Source organism: Ailuropoda melanoleuca, chromosome 10 (genome assembly GCF_002007445.2).
Source record: "Ailuropoda melanoleuca isolate Jingjing chromosome 10, ASM200744v2, whole genome shotgun sequence".
Classification (NCBI taxonomy): Eukaryota; Metazoa; Chordata; class Mammalia; order Carnivora; family Ursidae; genus Ailuropoda; species Ailuropoda melanoleuca.
Window position 1 is genome coordinate 9,296,500 of NC_048227.1, and position 13,639 is coordinate 9,310,138.

Genomic DNA, 13,639 nt, shown 5'->3' on the forward strand with positions numbered 1-13,639 from the left:
GAGGGGGGGATGGGGCTGGTCCGGCCATCTGGCCAATCCACTTCTGGACTCAGAAAGCTTATTGAAGGGTTGGGACCGTGGGTGAGGGGCACCTGAGTAAGGAAGCTCTTTTGATGGAGTGCCCATCCCATCCCGGACAAGCCCTCGGCCTTCTCTGGGCCTCAGTTTACCCATCTGTACAAAGGCTGTACGAGTCCCTGCCCTACTTACTTTCAGGGAGGCTGTGATGAGGTCATCACAGGAAAGCACTTATTGTCAATCTCGAAAGGTACTTATCTCTGTTGTTCAGCCCGCAGGCCTCTGCATGTGCTGTTCCTCCGAGCCTTTTAAGGAAAACCCGGGAGGTGTGGTCCAGGCAGAAACCATCCCTGTTTGTGTTGGTGTGTGTGCCTGTGGGGGGGGGAGTCTAGGGGAGGGTGGGGGAGGGCATTTGGGAACCAGGAGAATGCCTTCTGCCTTACTGAGTGCCTCGAGCATTCACTGAGCACCCCTGCTTCTGTCCTCTGGGAGTCATAGAGGGACCAGCTGTGTGTACCGCCAACCACAACGCAAGACCTCAACTTACCCATCACGCTAGATTGTCCCAGCCAGCCCTGGGATTTATCAGGCCATCCACATGGGATCTCAAAGGCTTCCCGTGTGCCCCGGGCTCACAGATGATTCCAGCCTAAATCACTCTAAATCACGCACGCTTGCTGATTCTCCCGGAAGAAACTCGAGGACACGCAGCCACCCCAGGCTGCCGGGCGTGGTCCTGGACAGTCCTGCGAGCTCAGGGGTGCATTGGAGCCATGTTGGTGGTGACCACGTGGCAGGTGAGGGGTTCCCTTGGTCTAGCCGGGATGAGTGAGGCCCAACCGCTCTCCCCCCATAAAGACCCCTGCAAACCCTGCCCTGCTTTCTTCCGCCTCCATTCCGTTTCCACAGACATCTTTCTGAGGTGTGTGGACCCTTCTCTGTGGGGCATCCAATGCCCTTGCTCATCCCGGGGCCTGGCGATATTTGGGGCAGAGGTTTCTGGCCCTTTCTCCCCTGGCCCCTCCCCGACAACCCCAGAGTCTGGTCAGACTGGATTCCTCCGGGTTCCTAGAACTAGCTGCACTTCCCCAAGCTCCAGTACCTTTGCCCTCCATGTTGCTTCTCCCCAAATGTCCTCCTTCGCCTAGACCTGCCGCCTTGCACAACTCCCAGGGGCCCCATTCGTGGTGATTCCTGCCCTCAGAGACCTCTGCACATAACCTGAGACTACAGCCCCCCCCTCCCCCGGGAGTGGTGCTGTAGGGCCCCCCTTCCCTCCCAAGCCCCCTCCCCAGCGCCCCACCTCTACCCAGTCTGTTCTTCCTCCCCTTCCAGGTCTCCTGGGACTTTGCCCCCATCCGGCTTTATCTGACCACCGCTCTGTGTGTCTTCCCAGAGTAAACAGCCTTTTGCTTATGCTCCCAGGGCCTGGCCCAGGGCTTGCTCTCCGTGACCTCCCCCACTCAGTTCTGGCCAGCGGCTTCAACCCCGGGGTGGGGGGGGATCTGGCCAAAACACTCTTAGTCGGGTGGGGGACAGGCTTCCTTCTCTCTCTTCAGCCCAAAGACCTCCTCCTCTGGCGGGGCTGGGAAGCCTGGTGGCGGGAAAGGAGGGGAGAGCAGGTGACAGATGCAGGAGTCTTGGCCCCCCAGCTCCTCGTTCCCCAAACCACCCTCATCAAGCCCACACCGAAATGGCTGGGGTGGCAAGTGCCTGGAAGGTGAGAATTGAGAATCACAATAGGAGTGATGGGGCCAGAGGGGACGGTGATAAGGATGGGAATACAGTAATCAAGGTGGGGCCCCTCTTTGATATGCCTGGGACTTGATCCTCAGACCCTCTCCCTGACAGTCGCCACCCTGTCTGCCCACTCAAGCCTGGAATGAGGGAGCCCTGAGGTGTGGGGATCCTGGACTTCAGGACCCGACCCTGGCTGGGGCTGGCTACCCCATGCGTCCAGGTGCCTGGGAGCTGTGACTCAGTGTCTGGCTCCAGGCTGACCTCAGCAACGGGCCCAGGGGCGGGGGGAGAGGGCAGTTTCCCCCGAGACTGGCACTCCAGGATCCTGACTCAGGGGCCCAGGGCTGAGGCCTTGGAGTGCCTTTGTTGGCCCGGGTTCAGGAATCCAGAGAAACTGGTCAGGGGGCAGGCCCTGGGGACTGAAACCCCTCCCTCTGCTCCCGCCCCCACCGCAGAGCCATATAACCACTCCGGTCTAAGCGCCAGAACCAGTGGCTGAAAGGAACTGGTCGGGCGCACGCACTGGGCTTGGGCTTCTGACTCTGGAGACGGGGGGAGCTGAGCCGACGCCTCTGGACTCCAAGTGAAAGTCTTCCCTGTGGGCGCCGAGTGTCTGCCCTCCGCGCTTGGATTCCTCCAGCCCCCAGGGCCGGACCCCCACAGCTGTCCAGGTCCTAGACCCCGGCAGACGCTGAGCCATGGCCTCCATGGGGCTGCAGGTGATGGGGATCGCGCTGGCCGTGCTGGGCTGGCTGGGCGCCATCCTGAGCTGCGCGCTGCCCATGTGGCGCGTGACGGCCTTCATCGGCAGCAACATCGTCACGTCCCAGACCATCTGGGAGGGCCTGTGGATGAACTGCGTGGTGCAGAGCACCGGCCAGATGCAGTGCAAGGTGTACGACTCAATGCTGGCCCTGCCGCAGGACCTGCAGGCGGCCCGGGCCCTCATGGTCATCTGCATCATCGTGGCTGTGCTGGGCGTGCTGCTGTCCGTGGTGGGTGGCAAGTGCACCAACTGCGTGGAGGACGAGAGCGCCAAGGCCAAGACCATGATTGTGGCGGGCGTGGTGTTCCTGCTGGCCGGCCTGCTGGTCATGGTGCCGGTGTCCTGGACGGCCAACACCATCATCCGGGACTTCTACAACCCGCTGGTGGCCTCTGGCCAGAAGCGGGAGATGGGCGCCTCTCTCTACATCGGCTGGGCCGCCTCAGGCCTGCTGCTGCTCGGGGGGGCCCTTCTCTGCTGCAACTGCCCACCCCGCACCGACAAGCCCTACTCGGCGAAGTACTCGGCCGCCCGCTCCGCCCCAGCCAGCAACTACGTGTAAGGTGCCGCTACGCAGCTCTGTCCCGCCGGCTTTGTCTCTCCCTGGACCGAAGGCGCAGCCTGTGAGCCCGGGATGGCCCTGCCACGGGCCGCAGTCTGCCCCGAGCCTGGCAAACGGGGACTGAGCCAGGCCATTGACCAGCAGCCCTCAGCCCCTTCTGGCCCCCTTGGACACTCACCCGAGGCCCCCCTCTACACCAGCAAGGATGGATGGAAAGAGAATCCTGTGCCTCCCTTTGCTGAAGGGCCCGCGGATACAGGGGATGGGCGGAAGTAACTGGGTGTGCTGGGGGAGAGGGGAAGCTGGCTCCTGCTGGTCAGGACAGCTCAGCCCTGAATTTGCTTGTGCTCTGCCTCCAAGCGGGTGCCCTGCCCATTCCTGTGTTGGCCAGGAGAACGGCTGGGGCCTCGCTCACGCACCTGACTGGAGCCAGAGTTGACACAGTTGACAGACGGGTTTAGAGGGGAGGGGTGAAGGTGCTACAAACTGGTTTGGGTAGTGGTGGGGAGGAGGCCACAAAAGCTGCCCAGGCAGCCCGCACCCCTTCCTGCCCCCACCCTCAGCCTCAGGGCTCTGCCTCAACAGCCTTGGCAGAAGGACCCCGGGACTCTTGTGACTTGCGACATCCACCACCCCTGCCAAGGTCACTTGGACATCCTGGGGACAGCTGGGGGGGTGGTCTCTCTCTGGCCTTCACTCCCAGGGAAGTCCTGGGCCTTTTCCCTGCCTCCTCTGTGGTTTCTGTTTTGTAACTTAAGGAGATCTGTTTATCACGGTAATTACTATTATTTTCTACAATAAATGGCACCTGTGCACAGGAAGACCGTATCGTTTCTGATTTCAGCCGTGAAAGTGGGTAGGGCAGGGCTGGAAGCCTGGCAGGTTGTCGGCGGGGAGCAGGACCACTGTGATGTGGCCGGGACAAAAACACTTAAAAAAAACTGGTTTTGAGGGATGGTGACAAATCAGAGTTAGCCTTCACCTTTGGAATCACCTTACTCAAAGCCCTTCATTTATTAGAAGGTAAAGCCATCCATAGGAAACACGCTGTGTGCCCAGGACCGTGGTGAAGGGTTGGGGACCCCAGGAGGGAGGCCAGGTGAGAACACTCAGCCCTGGGGAGTGGGCCACGTGCCCTCTCCCCCTCTCTGTCCCAGCTTTGTCTGGGAAGCCAGGCTAGTCCGCTTGCCCTCCAGGTCCCATGTCCTGGCCTTGGACCAGGCCGTCCCTGCTGTGGACCTGGAATGTCCTTTTCCCTTTCTCCAGCCCTCTGAATTCTGCTTGTCCTGAAGGCCTGGGGCTCCAAGGCTCCTTCCTAAAGAGCCTCCAAGACACACCTGGAACGGGGCTTTCTGCCTCTCTTTAGAAATGAGAATCCTGGACACGTGAAAGTATTTGGTCAAGGCCAGAGGCACAAGCACAGGTTTCCCGGTCCTCCAGTTAGGGTGAGAGGGCCTGCCACCATGGGAGGAGTCACAACGTCACATCTGCGGCTCTGTCATGCCTGGCTCAGGGATGGTCTGGGGTGGGAGCCCTCTCTGTTCCATCTCTTCTCACTTCTGTCCTTCTCAGGGACAGATGTCACTTTCCTGGGGGAATCAGAGCCAGAGTCTTGCAACCCTTTCTGGGACTCATTTAATAGGCAGAACTCCCTGATGGACAAGGCTGGTGCAGGGGCCCCATTTTACAGATGAAGCTGAGGAGGCCCACCGATGGGCCGGGCTGAGGTCACGTGGAGGGTCAGAGGTCAGCGGGGGGCTGAGGACTGGGCCTCACTCCCTCCACCTTGGGCCAGCTCCTGCTTTCGGTACAGGTAGACGATGCCGGAGATGAAGCCATCATTGTCAGAAGTTCCAGGCCCCACCTCAAGCTCGGAGGTGGCCAGTTCCCACCGGTCCACTGGCCAGGCCACGAGACGTTGCCACACCCCGGCCCGCTCCAGCCCCTCAAGTGTGGCCTCTAGGGCCTCCTTGTAGTGCAGGTTGGATGGGTTGGTCCTGGTGGTCAGACACACCAGCCCCCCTGGGGAGGGTGGGACAGGGAAGGTGAGTAGGGGAGGGGCAGGAGCCCTGGATCCAGTCTCCAGGCCCACCCCTTCCCGGGAAAGTTGTCCCTTTCCGCTCTTGTCCTCAAGGGTGTCCTCAAGGGCATATATCCTCCCAGCTTGTCCCCGGGCCAGGCTTTCCTCACCTACATGCCTTTGGTGCTCACCGTTCCTGCCCCAAGGAATACCCTTCTGCTCCCTCAGCCTGACAGCCTCCTACGCACCCTTCCCAACTGTCCTTTACCCTGGGAATTCTTGGCTTAATCCCTTGGACAGGGGGGCTCCGTCTTCACTGCTTGCCCAGCCCCTCTGCCGGAGGCTGTGTCTGGAGGCACGGGAAGGAAGCACTTTGGACCTTGTGCAAGTCCCCTCACCTCTCTGAGCCTGTTTTCCCAGAGTATAGAGTGGGGCTGATTCCCCGGGGTCAAAGGAGGGACTGCACAGTCCTTAAGCTCTGGCTGAATGAATGAATGACCTATGCTTCGGGTCTTCTCCAGGCACCTACAGCATGCCCAGTATGGGCTCAGATACACGTAGGAGAGATGGTGTCTGGAGGGCTTCCTGGAGGAAGGAGTGGATGGATGGGGCTCCATGAGAGGAAAGGCTCCAAAGCAGGAGAGCCTGTGCCATGTGGGCAGAAACACAGGGCTGTGACTCCTGAGGGGCCTGACAAGCATGGGCTGGGCTGGCTCTGATGCAAGCCTCCTGTTCTCTCGAGCCCAGTCACTACCTCTCTCTCTGACCCCACTCAAGACTCTGCTCCTGTCAGCCTCCACAATTCCCCGGGGCCGAAGCCTGCCCAGACCTGCCCAGGGTTAGTCACGGGCCCTACTGGGCCCAGTGCGGGTGAGGGGGGCAGGGAGAAGATGAAGTCTTGCTGCAACCGGGGCACCTTTGGGGCTTCCTGATCCCATCCCACAGCCAAGTCAGTGGCTCACCACCCTCCCGCTCCGCCATTCCCCTTTCTGTGGATGGCTTCCTGCGGCCGTCTTCCTGACCTCCTGTTTCTGCCTTCGGCCGCCTTCCTGTGGGTGCTGCCCTCACTCCCCATCCCGGCCCACGGAAGTGCCGCTCTCCTCTGACTTCTCAGAGCGTGGGCCCACCTGCGGCCTGGCCGGTTCCCGGGACCCCTGCCTGGGGTTGGGGATGGAAGCCCAGCCTGTTCCCCAGAGCAGAGCCCAGTGCGAGCAAAGGCACACGGTCGGAGCGCAGTGAACACAGTCGTCAGCCACACGTCAACAACCTACGTGCAGAGTTTACAAAAAGTGCCCACCGCAATCCCGTGGGGGCAGGGGCTCTGCCACTGCTTGGAGACGAGGAGAGAGCCAGAGAGGAGAGCGGAGCTGTCCGATGGATAAGAGGCCAGCTGGCTACCTGTCTGCCCTGCCTGTTTGCCTGGGTCTGTTGCTGGTGGCTGCTGGTGGCTGGGATGTGAGGCTAGGCTGTGTGACCCCAGGCCGCACCCTACCCCTCGCCTGGCCCGAGAGGTTCCGAGGCTGGTGTCTGTGTGTGTGGAGAAGGAGAAGGTGTGCGCCTGGGGTTGGACAGGCTGCTCCTCACCTGGCTTGGTGACTCGCAGAAGCTCGCCTATGGCACTGCAGGGCACCTGGCCGTCACTGAGGGCACCCACTATCAGCACTGCATCGAACGTCCCTATGCAGAATGTGGAGACGTGCTGTGGGGGTTTGTCTTTGTCGTGGCCTTGTGATACCCATCAGGAGGGACCAGGCCTGCCACTTGTGGCAGGGGGATACGGCAGGTGTGGCTCCATCCTGGGCTGATGTCAGATCATGGGGTGGAGGGCTCAGACAGAGGGGCTCACGGGGGCTCAGAGAGGGCCTCAGTGAGGCTTTGGTGGGGCTTAGTGTGGGGGGGAGCTTGTGGAGGGCTCAGCGAGGGGGATGGAGGCTGGGCAGGAGAAAGGGCCGCTGTCAAGGTGTCTGGGTGGGAGGGGAAGTACCTTCAGAACTGGGCAGAGGCTCCTGGCCCAGGATGCAGAGGCTGAGGTGCTGGTAGAGGCCACGGGCTCGGGCTTGTTCCAACATCTCTGGGCTCCCGTCCACTCCGTGCAGCTGGAGGAAGCCCCGAGCCTGCAGCTGACATTGGGGGGGCGGGCTCAGTCACAGTTCCCACCTGCTATCTCCCAGCTGGGTCCCTGCACCTGGGGAGGGCAGTGGGCCCCGCAGTAAATGCAGTCCAAGTGTTTGGGACCAGTGAGTCTGAGGGGGGAGGAAGGGTTCTGGGGCTGGGGGTGAAAGGAAATTTGAACAAGTGGGGGGTTGAAGAGAGGGCAGGGGATCCGGGGAGGCCTCACCTCGGCAGCCACCAGGCCGGTGCCACAGGCCACATCCAGGATCAGGGCGGCATGAGGTGGGCCTGGAAGGGCTTGGGTAAGGCAGTCCACTGCGAGGCGCGGGGCACGGTATTGCAGGGCGGCCACGTCCTGGGGACAGAGTGCTGAGCCGACCGGCACCCAGTGCCCCACTGTTTGGGGGGCCTCCATGCAGGACTGTGTGTGTGTGTGCGTGCGTGCATGTGCTGGGCTCACCCGGGCTCCAGCCCTGCAGGGACTCCAGCACGAGATGCTTTCCTCTGCCAAGGGGCCAGGATTAGAGAGTCAGTGCCCGGCCCACTGCTGGGAACTGCTTTGCCGGCCAAGGCAGCGCTCTCTCCCTTAGTCCATAGTGACCCCTCAAGTGGCACCTCCTCCAGGTAGCCCGTCTGCCTGCGTTGCAGTCCCAGGGTGGGGAGGTCTTGGTTCCTGATTTCTAGGGGCTGCCTGTGTGGAGCCATGGGGCTGGCCGGAGGGGTGAGCCCTTGAAGGGGGCAGGACTGCAGGGGCTCACCTCATTCTCACAAGCCATGCTGGGGTGATGCAAGGCTAACTATTCCCACTTTACAGATAGGAAAGTTGAGGCTGAGCGAGCAAGAGAGGTGCAGGTGAGGAGCCTGGCCAGTTTACCTGGTCATAGTCTGGAGCCCAGCGCTTATAGAAGTGCAGCTTGTGGCCCAGGTCGGTGATGCCGTGTAAGGCCCCCACCCGGGCCCGCGCCTCGGACAGGCTCCCGCCCTCCTCCTGAGCCATCCTCCTGTGGGGACACAGCCTGGGTATCTCGAGGCCCACTGCAATCTCTCCCATTCCTACCCCCCCACCCGCCAGGCCATTTCATAGGCCATGACACCACACAGAGGGAGAGACTGGACACGTGGGCTTCAGGGCTGGGGGGGAGAGATGTTCCCCGCGGCGGGAGGGACCTGCCCCCCCCCCCCCAACACGGTGAGTGGGATTCTAGCACTACAGGGATCTAACCGGGTAGGGGGTCAGAACTCACTGCCAATCCGACCAGGCCGGTGGTGCTCAGGACGCTGGAACTCGGGGCGGGGCTGTACGGGGAGCCTGGCCCCGCCCCCACAGCCATCGATGATTGGCTTTCTGCTATGAGAAAGTACCCAATCAAAGGAAAGCGCTGGTAACCGCCCCTCCACCATCAGCCAATGAGTTCAAAGTTCTTGGCCTTTCTCTAGCCTGGGAAGATCTGGACTCCTCTGAAGCATTTTCAGGGTTTCCCAGTTTAGGACCAACTCTGTGCCCTCTCGGCTCTCGACGTCCTTTGTATGCTTTTACTTTTAGGAAGCGAGAGCCTCTGAAATCTTATGGGCAAGAGGGGGACCTAAGATCAGCCTTCTTTCTTAGAACGGTCACCTCGGTCTGGGCAATGCCATCCCGTAGGACTCTCTGTGGCGACGGAAATTGTTCGATACTGGACGCTGTTCTATATAGTAGACACTAGCTACATGGGGCAGTTGAACATCTGAAATGTGGCTAGGGCTACTGAGGAGCTGAATTTTAAGTCTTATTTTGTTTTATCATTTAAATAGCCATCAGTGGCTAGTGGCCTCCGTATTGGACAGAGCGGGGATCCTTGCTGCTTCAAGTACGGTCCCCAAACTTGCAACATCTGTACCAGCATCTTTACCTTGGGTTCCTCCAGGAGACGCTCTTAGGAGGGGAGCTTGTTAGAAATGCAAATTCCTGAGCCCCACCCCAGACCAAGTGAATCAGAATCAGATTGCTCGTGGGGGTGGTGGGGTGGGTAGGGAGGCCCCAGAAATCCTCTTTAAACGGACTCTCCAGGTGATCGCTAAAGTTTCAGAAGCGCTAGCCTAGAGAACTTTGGGGATCAAAGTTTGGGCAGGTGGAGTTTGGGAGCCTGTCACAGTTGTCCAGGAAAGAGGCGATGGTAGCCTGAACTTGGGTAGCAGTCACGGCTGTGGAGAGAAATGGATGAAGATCAGAGGTGTTTCAGCGGTAGAAGCAGCGGGCTTTGGTGAGTGGGAGAGCGTGGCATGGGGAGGGGAAGCAAGCTGTAGGGAGTTAAGCCTTTGGGTTGATGATAGTTTCATTCACAGCAAGGGAAGCCAGGGAGGAGGAGCAAAGAGGATATTCACAATTTGAGGGTATTGATTTTGAAATGTCTATGTGAAGACGTCTAGGAGGCTGTTTGATGCCAGTCATGAGCTCAGGAGAGAGGTCAGGCTGGAGCCAGATTCAGGGTCATGACTATAACCAGTGGTGATTGAGGCAGCTGGTAAAGGTGAGATGTGTGTGGAGAGAAGGGAAAGAGAAGAGGACAGGGATCAGGATCCAGCTTGGGGACCCCCAACCCTTCAGAGAGGAAGAGGATTGTCTGGGAGAGCTGGAGAGAACCCAGAGAAGTTAGAAAGGATGCCAAGAACAGAGTCTTTCAAAAAGATGAGGGATGACCGATGGCTATAGGGATGTGGAGATCTTTGGGGACCAAGGTAGACCCTGGTAGTGTGTTGCAGTGGCCAAATTTACCTCCTCTTTCTGTGTTTGACGTAGTGCCCCAGCCTTCCACATCCATAGGTGTGGCCATGAGGCTGAATTCTGGCCAATAGAAGGCAGATGGTGGTGAATCGCTGTATTTCCAGACCTCGACCATAAACACCCCCAATCCAATCTTCTATGAAGGGGCTCCAAGCACCCAGAGAAGACTGGGGCTGCCAGATGACAGCGTCTGGGACCCTAAACAATTGTGCATAGCCGTGCCCTCCCCACCAACCTGTATCCGATTGTAAAAGAAGCAAGAAATCAACTTCATCGTGTTGAGCCACAGATTTCAGGATCGTCTGTTACAATAACGTGTCATTTCCCTCAACTAATACAGTGATGTTGGCAAGAGCAGTTTTGGGGGAGTGGAGGAAACCCAGATTTCAGCTGGCACCGGCCAAGGTCCAAACCCAGATCTGTTTTAGTCCAAGGACGTACAGTAAACGTGTTTTGAATCCATTGTGCTCAGCTGCAAATAACAGAACACATGTACAACTGGAGCTTAAAGGCAGAGAGATGGACAGGGCTCATCAAGGAAGCTGAGACTGGGCAGTCTGGTCGGAGGCTCAGTTATGCCATCAGGGACCCACACTCTTGTCATCTTCCTTCTCTCCCACCTTTTGCACAGAGGCCTTTGTGGTCATGACTGTCACCTCCTCATGCCTGCTACACCTCCAGACAGGACAGGATGAAGGGGAAAGGGCAAAAAGTTAGGCCAGCTCAGACCATTCATCATCAGAAAAGCTTTATTGGAAGCCCAGGCCCGTAAATTCTACTTCATCCATTGGCCAGACTGGGTCACATGGCCACCCCTGAGCGGCCACTAGCAGGTGAATCGGGAGGGGGAGGTTGGGGACGGGGACTGCCTCAGTCAGCAGACGGTGTGGGCCCCATCTCTACAGCCTCATGTTCCGTTTAGGCCAATAAATATTTATTGTATATCTTTTGTTTATCAGGCTCTGGGCAGGGCATTGAGGTCACAGAGATGAGTCAGAAACAGCTCCCACTCTACCCTGGTCTAGTGGGGCGGGGGAGATGGGTGTCTTCTCCTGTTCAGGCTCTGATCACTATCCCCTCCGTATCTGTGTACAGGCTTTTCCTTCTAAGCCCCCCCTACCCCCTGGGTGTCCAGGACCACTCCTTTGTCAGCGGTGGGGGTAGGTGGGAGCTGTAGTGTTAAAAGATGTCGTCATGAGGAATGACCCTTTAAGTAAAGCGAATAGCCCCAGAGGCAGTCCTGTTGGATCATCAGAGGGAACCTGGGGAGGCCCCGAAGGGACTGCATATCTGTCCCCATAGTCCTTCAGTGCCTCCACTCGGTGGTGCCCTACTCACTGATGGGGGGGCTGCAGAGTTTGTGGGTCCCAACGTGGCTCCTCGAGCAATGGCTTCCAGCCTTGATGGAGAACAAGACTTGCCATGGAGGGTCCTGGTGGGAGCTGGTAGTCTCAGGATGCGGCTCTGCTGCTTCCAGGCAAGGACCCCAGGCCCCACTGATCTCTCTCTCCAGAGCCCATCCCATCCCTTCCTGTCCAGAGCCCCAGGAAGCTGTCCTAGCCTCAGGGAAGGAGGTGTGTCCTGTTATCAGCCCCCTGAAGTCTGAAACTTTGAAACCCAAAGCCTTTCCTATGTTTTTTGGTGACAATGACCCTCCTGTGGATAAATGGACACCGTCCGGTCCACCCCCAAAAATGGTTTGGGGGTGAAAAGGAGCAGTTTATGTTTCAAAACTATGTGTTTGACCTCACAGATTTACAAGCCAGAGGTCAAGGGCTGCAGGTGGCTGAGACCAGGTGAGTCACCCTATGGCCAGAATGAGTGGCGGGAAGGGGTCAAGTGGACAAGGGTGAGGCCATGTTAGGCCAAGATGGCCCACAGGCAAGACATGGTGATGCCAATGGGCAAGAGTTCCGAGGGGGAAGGCACGACTTTCGGGGGCCAGGCGTGTGAGGGTGGGATGTGTGCATGCGTGAGGACATAGGGGTCAGTGGGGATGCTTCTGGATCCAGTGCCGGAAACCCAACCCAACCCAAAGGGGTTTAAATAGTATAAGTCTTGGGAGAAGTCCAGTGGTCTGCGTACCAAGGCTGGCCCCCTCCCCCGTTGATTTTCTTTTTTAAAGATTTATTTATTTATTTTAGAAAGAGAGAGAGCGCGTGAGCAGGGAGAAGGGCAGAGGGAGAGAGAGAATCTCAAGCAGACTCCCCACTGATCGAGGAGCCCGAGGTGGGGCTCGATCTCACATCCCTGAGATCGTGACCTGAGCCAAAACCAAGAGTCGGACCCTCAACCGACCGCACCACCCTGGGCGCCCTGTGGCTCCCTGATTTCACCAAGGACCCAGGCTCCAGTCTCCTGTTCATCATTGGGTGTTCATTCTGAGGGTTCCTGCTGGTCACAGGATGGTGGCAGCATGTCAGACATTCATGTGTCCTCACATATGAACCCCAAGGCAGGGTGGGCTTTGTCTCCTTCTCTTTCTCTCTCTTTGGAGGGAGGGTATTTTCCCAGAAGTCCCCGAGGCTGGGAAAGGGAGGTCTGGCACTTCCAGGCTTGGGTATGGGAAGTGAGCCAGGTCTGTGGGAAGCAGGGAGCGGGGGAGGGGGGATGGCTGCTGGTGCAAGGTGCAGCCCCCTCCCCCCCCCCATATATGCAAAAGCATGTGCTTCCATCTGCGTCTATGTCTGATGGGTGGGAGTGTCCCCAGGGGCCACAATCACCAGGCTGGGACTGGCTTTCTTACCCTACATGGGGCTACGGGAGCTCACTCCCAGAGGCCCAGAAGGCAGTGTGGGGATGATCTGGGCCAGAGCTGGAGTCCTGAGCAGTGTCCAGGGGTGGGGGGGCATGCCATGGGGTTGATGGGTTGGAGGGTGATTGGGGACAAGAGAACAACTTCCCTTCCTTCTGGTTTCCTATCTCCTTTGTTGCTTCTTTATTCTTCACTCCCCTCTTCCTCCTCAAGTCGGAGAGTGCCCCCTCCCTCAGTCCTGGGCCCTTTCTTGGTTTCTAACTACACCCCCGTCCTATATGATCTCATCTTGTCCCGTGGTTTCAAATACATTTTATATGCTAGCAATCCCCAAAGGGGTGACTCCAAGCCCTGACTCTCCCCTGAACTCTGGACTTGTGCACCTGATATCTCCCCGTGGAGGCCACGAGTCTCTCTCTGGCATCGCTCCCAAACCCAGTTTTCCTTGTCCCCGCTGCCAAACTCACCCCTTGTCTTCCTCCTCCTCCGGAACCACGGTGCACCCAGGAGCTAAGCCCAGGCCATTTTTCTCTCATCCCACATTCTGTTGTCTGCAAATCCCATGGCCTCTCCCCTTCACCTCTGCCACTCTGGTCCTGTTTACCCGCCCCTCTCACCCAGACCCCTGCTGCAGTCCTTCCCTGGCTTCCCTGCCTCCCTTCTGCCCCCACCCGCAGTCCATTTGCCTTAGAGTAGCCAGAGGTAGTATTGACTATTGTTTTTAAAATTTTAATGGAAAATTGCAAACGTGCAAGAGATTAGCACTACAGACCCCAGGTTTTTGTTGATCACTCAGTTTCAAGAGTTAACAACATTTGTCCAGCCAGAATGATGTTTTTACAGTATACATTTTTTTAAAAATTTTATTTGTTTGAGAGAGAGAGAGAGAGAGCACACAGGCAAGG

At 58.3% G+C, this 13,639-nt stretch overlaps 2 protein-coding genes across 2 annotated transcripts; one reads left to right on the forward strand and one right to left on the reverse strand.

Moving 5' to 3' along the window:
• The first annotated feature begins 2,231 nt into the window (after positions 1–2,231).
• CLDN4 (claudin 4) lies at positions 2,232–3,898 on the forward strand. Its single transcript, XM_002923479.4, has one exon. It carries the CDS (start codon positions 2,457–2,459, stop codon positions 3,084–3,086), a length of 630 nt encoding a protein of 209 aa, XP_002923525.2. The 5' UTR covers positions 2,232–2,456; the 3' UTR covers positions 3,087–3,898.
• Positions 3,899–4,698: 800 nt separating this feature from the next.
• Positions 4,699–8,528, reverse strand: METTL27 (methyltransferase like 27). Its single transcript, XM_002923489.3, is given in 7 exon segments — positions 4,699–4,986; positions 4,988–5,108; positions 6,691–6,783; positions 7,091–7,226; positions 7,445–7,573; positions 8,093–8,219; positions 8,463–8,528. Coding segments are annotated over 6 exon segments (762 nt in total). The 5' UTR covers positions 8,216–8,219; positions 8,463–8,528; the 3' UTR covers positions 4,699–4,826.
• Positions 8,529–13,639: the final 5,111 nt, after the last annotated feature.